At 36.6% G+C, this 13,529-nt stretch overlaps 1 protein-coding gene across 1 annotated transcript in view; it reads left to right on the top strand.

The window, feature by feature from the left end:
• Positions 1–13,529, top strand: part of SOS1 (SOS Ras/Rac guanine nucleotide exchange factor 1) — a 57,331-nt gene that overhangs the window by 31,178 nt on the left and 12,624 nt on the right. The window contains exons 11-15 of the mRNA XM_060754508.2: positions 5,678–5,759; positions 7,993–8,115; positions 9,244–9,347; positions 12,472–12,694; positions 13,036–13,155. Coding sequence (XP_060610491.1) covers positions 5,678–5,759; positions 7,993–8,115; positions 9,244–9,347; positions 12,472–12,694; positions 13,036–13,155 — 652 coding nt within the window. The remainder of the gene's footprint in view (positions 1–5,677; positions 5,760–7,992; positions 8,116–9,243; positions 9,348–12,471; positions 12,695–13,035; positions 13,156–13,529) is intronic.

Raw genomic sequence — 13,529 nt, 5'->3', positions numbered from 1 at the left:
TGTAGCAGGAGAACACACTCAGGAAAGTGCACTTGCTCTGTCATAACTTCAAAACGAAGATTAGAAAATTAGTACAAGCTTTCTATATAATGAGCATACTGAAATGTTCTTATATATAGTGTGTGAATTTGCAATCTAGTATTTGTAAATATATTATCTTAACACAAGTGTTAATTTTCCATTATCTTAATGGAAAATTGGGATTTACGTATGCTGGTTTCAGTGCAGACATAAGAAATCATGACTTTTCGGTAATAGGGTGGGAAGAGTTCAAGTATGAGGCATGTGGTCAGGGGAGCAGTTATGTAGGAGTCATTTTTATATGCAGGAAAGAGGTTTGTTCAGGAAGGCTTCTCTTTGGGGCTACAGAGCACTAAGAAGTACTTTGCCAAAAGATTGAACTTGTTCCTAATTACCCTGTTACCTTTCTTGGTTGCACTAGACTTTTTTAGGTCCCTAAAGATTTAAGAGGTTTGAAAAACAGGAAAATAAAAACTGCTATTGCTTTACCTGAAGTTTACAGGCCATCTATTCCCCAAACCCCATTCTTTCTAACCTGGTCTTGTAGAAGGTAATTTTTAAAAATTATTCTAAATAAATTCAGCCAGAAATTCAATCTGTCAGTTAATATCATTAAGAAGTCTCTCACACTAGAAGCGCCTTGCAATTTCTCAAGTCGCTCCTGACCCAAAAAAAAAAAGTGCAAAGAAAACTGTGGGTGTGAAATGCTAAGAACACCACTTTTCCTAAGGATAATTTTGTATTGCTGTACAGTTGTCAGAGCAGAGGATAAGAAGTTGGGACAAGGAACCTTTCAACACTATTTTTCACAAATGTTATATGTCTAGGAGATGGTTTTGTCGAGTAGCCCTTGGATTAGTGAAGCAGCACAAACCGTTGACATGGCTGGCCTTCAATTTATTGTAATAGCAATCATTCAGAAGTGCTGAGAAAACAGTGTGAATACAATGTGTTGAAAACATCACTTTCCATTAGGAAATGTCTTTGAGTTGTCAGTTAGACAGAACAGAGGACGATAGAATTGGATATTTGCTATATGTAACCCAACCATCTTCATATAACTGTTGCCTTTTTCAGTTGGAGATCCCTAATGTTGATTTTAGAGATACATAGAGGAATAAATGGTTGATATGATGGACCTACACAAAATATAACAGAAACAGGCTAGAGATGTCAAAGTAGTGATCTGGATTATCAGTCCCAGCCAAACCTAGTTGTAGTTTCTTTGCTTTCCTACTATTTTCTAGTTGACTCTTCGATGTTGTAGGGGGAGCGGATAGTGCTAGATATAAAGAAATTTTGCTAAGACAATTAGTTAGAAACATTTGCATATTGTTCTGTATATCTGTTCCAGAACTCAGTGAATTAGAAACTTTAAAAATCTCCCCTTATTTTCCAAATTCTCAACTTAATTAGAAAGAACCTCCATATAACATTTCTTTATGTTCCAGTCCTTGCTATAGCATTGAATTTGCAGCATCTGCTATTTCACTGATACAGTTTATGAAGTTTCCTACCATGGCATCCCATTGTCTTCGAAAAGAGTCCTAGGACACTTCCTTGATGAAGTCCGCCATCATACGACACAACACTTCTTCTGGCGGGGCTGTATACAGGAAGCATCCTGGCAGCATCTTAGAACTCTTCCCAAAGTCAATGTGATGATGTAGTAAGAAACGTCATAAACTGTATCAGTGAAATAGCAGATTAAATGATGTATGTATGTTTTCATACTTTGAATTGCTTTGTTTACATGTTTGCCACTTTGAGACTCGATTTTGGGAGAAAAGTGGGATAAAAATAAATAAATAAATAATAAGATGCTGCAAATCCAATGCTATAGCAAGGACTGGAACATGTTGAAATGTTATATGGAGGTTCCTTCTAATTAAGCCTGGAGAACATGGGAGACTTAGATAGAATGGGGGGAAATGATGGGAAAAGCACTGCAGCAGGTGATGTGAGGCACATGGCAACGTTTTCTTCTGCTGCCCAGCAGATTCACCACACTGCATGGCAAATCTTCCCGCTGTGAGGAGGTCCTTAGTTTAGAGTTGACTGGCTTCAGTGCTTGGGGCCAGTCTCTGAAGATTTTTTGTATATGTCAATTCAACACTTTGCAAAGAAATTTTATATTGAGATAGAGGAATAAGGTAAAACAACATATATATTACTTTGCTGTTTGGTGTGGCATTGTCTGATTTACAAAAAAATAAATATCTCTATAATAATATTTCTGGATTGTACAAAGTTTAAAAAAGAAAGCTTGGAAAATGTAATAAGATATTTTACCCATGGATACTCAAGGTGGCTAAGGGGGGTATAAAAAAGTTGATAATAATAAAATAATATAAATAAATAAATAAATATTACTTTATTATTATCAACTTTTTATACCCCCCTTAGCCACTTTGAGTACCCATGGGGACTCAGGGTGGCTAACAATCCCACACTTTAGTCAAGTTTAAAAAGCGCAATACAAAAGTTAAAGAACAATTAAATGGTACAGTGTGGTAAAAACATTACAAAAGATACATTTACTGGGTTTTGTATATAAATGTGGTTGGTATCTATCTATACTGGAGTTATAGGTGTCTAAAAGTGGTATCATTTGTAAAGAAGTATATTTGGAGGAAACTGGAAGAGAAGAAAGTCTTCTCATAAAAATCTAGGAAGGCTGCCTTGTTATAAAAAGGAAATAATTTGTTATTTGAGGGTTTTTATTATTATATATTGTTAAAAGAATGATTTAGAGATATATGATAACTCTTTAATTAGCCACATGTACTGACATATATCAACAAGAGTATTTATGTTATTTGATAAAATTCCTAATCTTACAATGACTTTTTGTAGAAAATAAGTATATGTTTTGTAAGCTTTGATTTTGTTTATTAGAAGATAGATTTTTATAAAGAGGAATTGAAGTGTAAACTGATTGCAAGTTTAAATAACTGTTGAAAATGAGATGGAAAGTCACTTTTCTCTTTTTGTGTCCTTTGTTTTATCATTGTCTATTTATATTGGATGTGGCGCTTTCTCAGTAAAATAACAATTTTGTTCATTTACTGATTTATAATCTAAGATAAGACACAAAAAGAAAAGTCCAACAGGTACTGTCTCTTTTTTGCTCCCTCTGAGGTTAAGGCAGTGGCAGTGGTATGGAACGAGGGTCTTTTTGTTTGCATTGTATTTTGCAGTTTTGGGTTTTTTTTCCCAGTTTTCTGTTTTCTTTTTTGTCAGTATTGTCCTATTTTATGTGTTGTATTAAAATCTTAAATGAAATTTTTAAAAAGAGAGAAAGATAGGGAATCAGAAGCAGATTGTGGGATAGAAGTGCTTTTTATCTTCTCGTTTTGTTCACCTTTCACAATCCTGGAAACATGGCAAAATTGGTGGGAAGGTACTCTAAGGCTCTTTAAGTAGAAACGTCAGTCTCCCGTTAATCTGCTAATCTTTTAGTTCTTATTATTGATTCTCACAAATCACAGTTAAAAGACTTACTGTAAGCACTTTAGATGGTTCAGTTTCAGGAGACTTTGATCAGTGTGTAAATTATGCATCCACTGTTTTGAAATATTAACCATGCTGACCCTTTAGTTATCTGCATTCTCCTAATTCTGCTAAGGTGACATCCTATCTTGCAGACTTACCTATTTTGGAATTAATTACATTTTGATATTCCTGAATTAAATCCTTGCCCGTTTGCTTTCTGTTTATTTGTAAAAAGAACTAGGGAGTCTTTGGTCCTTCTTAATCTCTTAATATGGACCAGTCCGGCTAGGGCTTCTGGAGAACTGAATCTCCAGATATCCTGAAGGTAGTGGTTCTCTATTAGGGGCCACTCTAGTTGGATCTGCCTGTTTTGCATCCTTTCAGTAGCTGACATAATAGGAAATCCAATACAGGAAGTTACAAACATCTGACTTACAGATGATTCATAGTGAAGAACAGGAGTGAAACAACAGAGAGAAATCTACCCCTCAGAAGGGACATTCTCTCCCGAAAGAGTTATCATGGGGGAAAGGTATCTCCACTGAAGCTTTATCACCAATCCTCATTTCCACAACAAGCCACATTTTTCAAAATCCAGTTATCACAGGGACAGATAGTGAGATGAAATCTTCTCAACAGGAGTACAGACAGCAAAACAAACATCACTGGGGTGTTAACCCTTCCTTATTCCTTCCAAAACACTTTATAAAGTCCTTGTTCCAACTTACTTACAAATTCTGCTTAAAAACAAACCTACAGAACCTTGCCTGTATAGATTTGTTCTCTTGCTTCAGCCTGGCTTTCAACTTTATTCTCTGCTCTCATATATGTTTATTCTGTTAGCTTAAAACCTCTCTGGTCATCAAGGAAAAGAACAACCCCCACAGGAAGTGCCTGTTTGCCCTGCCTTCCCAATCCTAAAGCAAAGTTTTCCCAGAGCAAAATATCCTCCTGCAATGTAACCTGAAAAGTCCCAAACACCATTCATTGACTTTATGTATAGAAAGGCTGCCATAAATTTGAACAACAAAAAACATAATAGCAGCTGTCATTTAACCACAGCAATAAGGAAAAAAAATATGTTCCTTATAGCAGAGTTGAGGATTATGGAGTCCTCAAGTTATTTTTTTCAGCTGCAGCTCCCATCAGCCTTAGCTACCATGTTGGATGGTGAGCAGTGTTGTGAGCTGCAGTCTGAACAATATCTGTATGGTTCCTTAGTAATACAGATATTAAAATTAAATTTAAAAACCACACCTTATATTTATTATTTACAGTATTTGTAAAATTAAACCCCTGTGCCGGCAGGACTGAAGACCGACAGGTCGCAGGTTCGAATCCGGGGAGAGGCGGATGAGCTCCCTCTATCAGCTCCAGCTCCTCATGCGGGGACATGAGAGAAGCCTCCCACAAGGATGATAAAACATCAAATCATCTGGGTGTCCCCTGGGCAACGTCCTTGCAGACAGCCAATTCTCTCACACCAGAAGCGATTTGCAGTTTCTCAGGTCGCTCCTGACACAACAAAAAAAAAGTATTTGTATACTGCTTTTCTCACCCCGAGGGGGACTCAAAGCGGTTATACTACCTTGAGGCCTCCCGAAGATTTCTTCCCTGATGTATTCAGTTATATCTTTTCTTTTAGGACCCTCCACTTAAGATTTCTATTTTGGTGGGAAGACGCGTAACTTGCTAGGGTTAGCTGGTAAGGTTGGCTTATCTGCTCTCCCCTTTTCATTCTGCTAATTCTGGAGGAAGCTGCTGTTTACCTGGCCTGTTGTAGAGAGGTTCACATAAATTGGCTAGAGTAGAATTCCATTATTTACCATGTCAAGCTGTATTGCAGAATTTACTGTCAATATGCTGCTGCAACACAACACCAAACCTCTATATTTTTCCAGCCCTCTTTCTATCCTCCAGTATCACTATTACTTTAAAAATGCAGCTGTACAGAGAAACAGAAAGGAAAGATTGTGTAAAAAGACTCTACTTTGTTGCAGGCTTTTTAAACTGAGATATTCCTGTAATAATAACAATAACAATAATAACAATAATAGCAACAGCAGCATATTGACAGTGTTTGGTGTTTTTTGGTGTTACAATTATAGTTACTGATTTTCTGTCTGTGTAATTTTTAAAATACTTCTCCTTTCTGTCCTAGATCCCAACTTCGTTCGAACATTTCTTACAACATATAGATCATTTTGCAAGCCTCAGGAATTGCTGAGTCTCCTGATAGAAAGGTAGGTAGTTTTCTTAACGAATTGTAATGTAACTTTCTTTTACTTTTAGGAGGTTTTTTTTCCCTTCAGATTAATATTTCTGTTTGGAAAGATAGGTCCTGCTTTTTTATGATAGTTGCAGTATGCAAAGGTTAAATTTTGTCAGGCACATTCACAAATCAGAGAAAGGTTATGACTCAAATGATAAGTGCACTCCAGCTTTTATCTTGCAATAACACAATTTGTTTGGCAGCTCAAACCTTTTGGTATGCATTTTTTCTTGATAATATACTCTATTTTTCCATGCTGAGATTATTTTCTCCATTTTTTTTGAGAAACCTCATATTGCCTTGCTGATTTATAGTGTTCAAATAAAATCAAATGTGAGTTTGGTAAAAACATGTTGAAATCACTTCCCAGATTTGGGCTTAACATTCAGATCCCATTCTCAGGAAGGCTAAAGGAGCAATCTTCAACAGTTAATTCCTCATGCCAGATGATCAAGGAGGAAACCAAAATTGTAAACCATTTTATCCTTTGCTCCTTTCCCTCCTTCACTTTTTTCTTATCACGCCTTGCCAGCTAGTCAAGAATTATTCTCTCTCTCGCATTATAATGATTTATTCTAGCATTCATAGAGCATAGACAGTAATTATGGCAGTATCAGGATATTTGCTTTAAAAGAAGAGAAAAATGACTGAAGTGGGTGAGAACAGAGAAGAGGCATTCAGTGGATACTCGAAGGGCTATGAAAATCCATATTTACAGAAAAGAGTATTTAAACGCATGGAGACATCCCTCATTTCTTTCCATCCAAGGATGTTTGTGAGTGCAATTGATTAGAACAATGATCATTACAAGAGCTACAAGGCAACATCTCCTTTGGAAGATGTATACAAACAGCTGGATGAAAGGAGACATCAGTGTTCATAATGCATTATGAAGGTTTAGGACAGCTGGTAAATCAGCAGTTATAAGATCTATCAACCAAAAGGTTGCAAGTTCGAAGCCCCGGGTTGGCGTGAGCTGCCAACTGTCAGCCTAGCTCATTGTTTACCTAAGCAATTCGAAAACAGCTTTAGCTGTGATTAGAGAAATTAGGTACTGCTAAAAACCAAAGAGGTGTTTTACAACACCATAAAGAAAGAAGATCAGAAAATGCTGGGCGACCAGAATGAAGGAGGAAGTCCTGATGGCTCTTCGTCATAGAGGATAGCGCAACAGCACCCCCTGGACTCGAGCCCAAAAACAGCTGGACACTCCATGGCACCAAAAACAGCTGGACACTGTTTCGAAACAAACCACCTCCTTCTGTTGTCTGTCTGTCTGTGTATTGTCTTTACAAAGCTGCATTGAATGTTTGCCGTGTATGTGTACTGTGATCTGCCCTGAGTCCTCTGGGTTGAGAAGGGCGGAATACAACATTATTATTATTATTATTATTATTATTATTATTATTATTATTAAGCCGATACATTTAAGTTAGGTAAGGCCTTTGGATAAATTATTTGCAAGTGTAGTTCAAGATTTGAACTAACTGTTCCAACCCTTAAGGGATGTATATCCAAATAGTTGTGGATTCCTCCTTTAATCTTCCTTAAAATCAGAGGTTGATACTTACAATTAATACTTATTTTAAGAAGGGAGAAAGTGCAATCCACCCCTACCCATGGCTGTATTTTTTAAATTAAAATTGAAGGGAAGAGAAGGTCTGACAGTTTTGAGCCTCAGTCTGAGCGGGTTTAATGTTCAGATCTGGTAAGGATATTGAACAAAATCGAAGGAGAGAGAGATGAAGCATCAGAAAAAAACAGTTTAGAATTTTGGTCTCCTGGGTTGCTCCTTCAGCCTTACTGTCATTCACAGTAATTACCATCCTATGATTTACATAAATACATTACCAAGAAAAGTAAGTACAGTTTGCTTTCTGTGGGCATGAAGAGCATTTATACACCTTTCACTATATTTGATACACACCTTTTATAGCACATGTATATTATATAATATTTAATGTCATGTTTGTTGCACCTTTGTACTTTATGCAGCTGTCTTTATGAGTATTGTACCTACACTACCTCGAAAACTTAAAAATCTATAGGGATTGTGGCCCATCTATCATGACATCTCCTGACTGGTGAAGATGAAGTGGTGCTATCTTATTGTTTGTTGTGTGTAGCAGTTATTATTTAACATCTTCAAGTTCGGCATCATTCATGCTTGATTATCTGGATTTCCCTTCCCAATCCCACATTAGGTTTGAAATTCCAGAACCTGAACCAACAGAAGCAGATCGGATAGCTATGGAGAATGGAGATCAACCTCTCAGTGCAGAGCTCAAAAGGTTTAGAAAAGAATATATACAACCTGTACAACTGCGGTAAATATTGAGACACATAAATATTTTTGCATGAGTCTTTCAAACTGGAACATGTAAAACTGTTGCTTATTTTAGATTGAACCTACTTTTTAAAATTAGTAGTCTGCATCCAAAGATTTGTGTACAGTGTTCCATGTGTATGCATCAGACCTTTTAATTCACCTGTCTGTGCCGTGGCACTTTCCAAAAATCTTTCCTTGAGCTTTGGGAGGTTTTGTAGAGCCGCGTTTCATGTAATAGGAAAGGACTGCAGGCAGAAGAAAACAACAACTGTTAACTCCTGCCCACTCATTCATGTACTCCTGAAAAACACTTGCATATGCATATATATGAAGGGTTTTTTTTTAATGCTTCATGTTAGCATCTGGATGCTCTTACTATGGGCTATTATGGCCTTCTTTTATCCCCTGAACATAAATGTTTGAAACTGGTAGTTAATTTAGATCATGAATGGTCAGGTTGCCCAGGTACAAGGGCTACACACATTTCCTTTATGGACTTGGGAGGGCTGTACTTCACTTAAGTTACCCCAAGCACTCACGCTTCCCCTACAAATGAAGAAATACTCATCAGTTTGGATCACTGTCATAATCAGGCCTTCATGATAATTCAGTTTTAATGCAGCTTTTTCTCATAACCAGAATTCTTTAAAGGGATAGTGATATCCTCACTGAATGACAGATAATCCTTTACAATCTCTGGAGACTGTATAAATTCCATATTTGAGTGACACCCCTGCCATTTCTGTGTGTGCCATGCATGTTTGCTATTGCTAGACCCTAAGAAGAGCCATTGGTTTAGCCAATGGGTTGGCGGGAGACTACTCGCATAGGTTTGATTTGTTGGCAGTGTTGACATTCTCCTTTACTCTTATTCCATTCTTATTAGAAACTGGGGAAATAAGGGAGGCCAGTAGTGTCATCATTCTAGTCCAAGCCAGGCAAATCAAGGTAGTGTTTTCATTGACGGATATTACAGCAATATGGTCCATCCACAAGGGGTCAGTACAGTGTGTCATTGTGCCATTGACTATAGAAGAAAACTAATTCTCCGGCTCTTTTTAGTGTATGGGCAGAAAGATACTGAATAAGAACTAACTTCAAAAATTAATCTTTCTTTTTGTTGTAGAGTTTTAAATGTATGCCGACACTGGGTGGAGCATCACTTCTATGATTTTGAGAGAGATGTAGATCTTTTGCAGCGTTTGGAAGAATTCATTGGCACTGTCAGAGGTATTTTATTATAATTGTGGTTTTGTTTCCTTATAGACTCTTTCAATGAACACGTATGTAATTTGTTATAGACATTTAACATTTGTTATACACACAATTAAAATATTACACAAAATCAAATTTTAAGAAATCTTTTTAAACCGTAAAAATTAAAAATATCACATAAAAACAAAATCTAACCCAGCAATAATAAATCATAGCAATAAATCCATTTGCAGTTCAGTGAAGTAAATGCCCATCTTCTATATCCACAAAAGGAGCAAGACTTAACACTTATTCTTTTCATAAATGGGCCTTCTCCGAAATGGATTCAAGTCATTGTTTTCAAGTAAGGTTGCTAGATACACATTAATTCTTAAGTGTTTTAAACTTTGATCACAGTTGCTTCTCTCAGCGTTTATTTTTAAAAATTTAACTATTACATCTGGCCCGGCCATAGGTTTTAAAATAGCTGCGTGTTATTATCTATATGTAAGTTATATTAATTGTATTGTTTTATTTGCTTATTGCTTTGTTGTTTTTACTGATGTGTTGTTGGGCTTGGCCTCATGTAAGCCGCTCCGAGTCCCTTTGGGGAGATGGTGGCGGGGTATAAATAAAGTTTTTTATTATTATTAATATTAATATTCTGAAATTGGTAAAATTGAGTCTTCCTTGCCAAATACATCGTGGCTTACAGTGACTACCGTGTATACTTGAGTATAAGCTGACCTGAATATAAACCGAGGCACCTAATTTTACCACAAAAAAACTTGGAACGTATTGACTGGAGTATAAACTGAGGGTGGAAAAAGCAGCAGCTACTGGTAAATTTCAAAATAAATATAGATACCAATAAAATTACATTAATTGAGACATCAGTAGGTTAAACATTTTTTAATATTTACATAGAACTGTAATTTAAGATAAGGCTGTCCAACTCTGATTAAATCATTATTCTAACCTCCTTCAATGTAAATATGCTTAAGTATCATTCCAATAATAATAAAGAGAGTAAAATAAAAATGTAATAAAATAATAATAGAGTAAAATAAAAGAAATGTAGTAATAACAGTAATAATAGAATAAAATAATAAATGTAATAAAATAATAATAATAATAGAGTAAAATAATAGAAACATAATAGTAACAGTAATAGAATAAAATAGTATATGTAATCATAATAAAATAAAATAATAAATGTAAGGAATAATAATTTAAATGCATCCGTAATCATAATAATCATAAATAGAGGAAAGTAATAAATGTAATTATTATTGTTGTTGTTATTATTATTATTATTATTATTATTATTATAACAGAGTAAAATAATAAATAACTTTGACTCAAGTATAAGCCAAGGACAAGTATAAGTCAAGTACAAGCCATTGGTACACAGAACTCCGATGACCAAGCTAAAATAGTGGAAGGGTTTGGTGAGCATTGACCTTGCGTTTGGGAGTTGTAGTTCACCTACATCCAGAGAGCACTCTGGACTCAAACAATGATTGATAGGGAGCAAACTTGGCACAAATACTCAATATGCCCTTTGGGCTGTCAAGAATTCAATTTTTTTTGTCGTGTCAGGAGCAAGTTGCTTCTGGTGTGAGAGAATTGGCCGTCTGCAAGGACATTGCCCAGGGGACGCCCGGATGATTTGATGTTTTTATCATCCTTGTGGGAGGCTTCTCTCATGTCCCCGCATGAAGAGCTGCAGCTGATAGAGGGAGCTCATCCACCTCTCCCCGGATTCGAACCTGCGACCTGTCAGTCTTCAGTCCTGCCAGCACAGGGCTTTAACCCAGTGCCTTAAGAATTCAATGACTGCACGTTGCTTAAGTCGCATTGACTGACCGTCGGCGCAAGGTTCTATACTTTGCACTTTAACAACACAACCGTTCAATCCTAAGGCTTCCCACCAAAGTGGAACTGTAGAGGAAGGTCTACTGAACAAGCCAGTACCTGCCACATACTAGTACTGCCACTGGGGTGAGAAAAGCGGTATGCAAATACTGTAAATAAATAAATAAATCTATTGAGGAGTTACCTAAACGAGTTACCTAAAGCCCTAAACGACTCCGGCCCGGTTTACCTCTCCGAACGTATTCTCCCCTATGAACCATCAAGATTACTAAGATCGTCTGGAGGGGCCCTGCTCTCGGTCCCTCCGGCCTCACAAGTGCGGGTGGTGGAGACGAGGGACAGGGCCTTCTTGGTGGTGGCCCCGCGACTCTGGAACTCTCTCCCGCCAGAGGTTAGAACCGCCCCAACAATCCTGACATTCAGGAAACAGGTGAAGTCATGGTTATGGAGACAGGCTTTCGCAGAATGAGACAATGATCTGGATGGAAGACGGTGTATATTCGATTTTAGTATGACGACTGACCACTGTAGTTTTAAATATATGTGCTTTTTTAATGTTTTATTATAATGTGTATTTTGATATTTTACCGATTGTATGTGTTTTTATGGTTGGAAACCGGGCTGAGTCCCTCTTATGAGGTGAGAAGCTCGGTATATAAAACTTTGAAATAAATAAATAAAATAAATAAGGAAGGTTATACTTAATATCTGTACATATTAGTAAATGTGATCAGCAAAGAAAATGTTGGTCTGCCAGCTATTGTTTGCAGACAAAATTTGACCAAGACAGATTGTGTTCATGGGGAAAAGGGAAATAAGCTGGCATCTAGCAGCAGTAGACAAGAGGAAGTATTCTGTGAAATGTAAAATTCCTTGCATACCTCGTGAGCCTCTCCGGGAGCTTTTTTGGTTGAATTGTGGTACATGTATTAGTTAAATGAATAAATACTTGCAGAATTCATCCCCACAGGGTGTGATAGCCATTCATTATAAATGGATTTAAACAAAGGGATTAGACATTCAAGGGAGATTATCAATGGGACTTCATGGTCAAAGAGAGCATGCCTTTGAATCTAATCACTACATGATGGACACAAGCAAAGGGACATCCCCATCATATCCAGCTTTTGAGCTTCCCACTGAAATAGAGCCTTCTATTTTTCATAATGGAGTTCTTTTCACTCTCATGTATATGTTGGACAATTTCATTATCAGAATTTTGCTAATGGCAAGGTCAGTTTTTATCAACCATGATGGATGATGTATTTATTTTCATTTTCAGGAAAAGCTATGAAGAAATGGGTTGAGTCAATCACAAAGATAATCCATAGAAAAAAGCAAGCACAAGCCATTGGGCCAAGCCACAATATTACATTTGAAAGCTTACCGCCTCCAGTTGAATGGCATATAAGCAAGCCGGGACACATGGACACATTTGACCTGCTTACTTTACACCCAATAGAAATTGCTCGACAGCTCACTCTACTTGAATCTGAACTTTACAGGTAGATTTCTCCCTACTAAAAGTGTTTTTTTTGTTCTATATTGTAATCACAAGTAAAATGTTCTTATGCCCTGGTCCCTGATTCTTACTGGCAAGGCAGTTTCACATTTGAGGGACAAACCGCTTAGGAATGATGTTTCAAATTGGAGAAAATATTTAATTTTAAAAATTAGCATTGTATAAAGCAAACTATTCATATTAACCCATTTATTCAGTGTTCTGAATCAGAATTATTCATCAAACTGGGGAGTTTTGTCTTATAGTTTAATCAAATGGTTATTTCATTAAAAAAAAACAAATAGCTTTGGGTTTTCACCCCGTATTTTATATTCATTTTTTTAGAGCTGTGCAGCCATCCGAGCTAGTGGGAAGTGTGTGGACAAAAGAAGATAAAGAAATCAATTCTCCTAACCTGCTCAAGATGATAAGACATACCACCAATCTGACCTTGTGGTTTGAAAAGTAAGTAATTTGAGTGAGGAGTGGAGCATCCTGAGACTTCTGTGTTTGGATTTACTAGTGTCCCAAAATTCAACAAGACAATTGGTTGCATCCAGGAGTGGCAATATGCAGGTTAAACAGTTTATATCCTCTTCAAACTATTCTTTAAAAACTAAATCAAACCAGAAGTGAAATTTTGACCACTTACAGGTTTTCTGGGAGTTGTAGGTCAAAAACATCTGGGGATCCCAAATTGAGAACCACTGCCTTAGAAGCTGTCTACTTCTTAATTAAGGTTCATCTCATTCTATCTTAACTATCTGAAGAATTGCTTCTCATCACAATACATTAATACATTTCTCTGGTCTTGTATACTTGCAGTCCAGCTTAGAACA

The sequence above is a fragment of the Anolis sagrei genome, chromosome 1, assembly GCF_037176765.1.
Source record: "Anolis sagrei isolate rAnoSag1 chromosome 1, rAnoSag1.mat, whole genome shotgun sequence".
NCBI lineage: Eukaryota > Metazoa > Chordata > Lepidosauria > Squamata > Dactyloidae > Anolis > Anolis sagrei.
The sequence above is the reverse complement of the archived record's forward strand: the minus strand, read 5'-3'. Positions and strand labels throughout refer to the sequence as shown.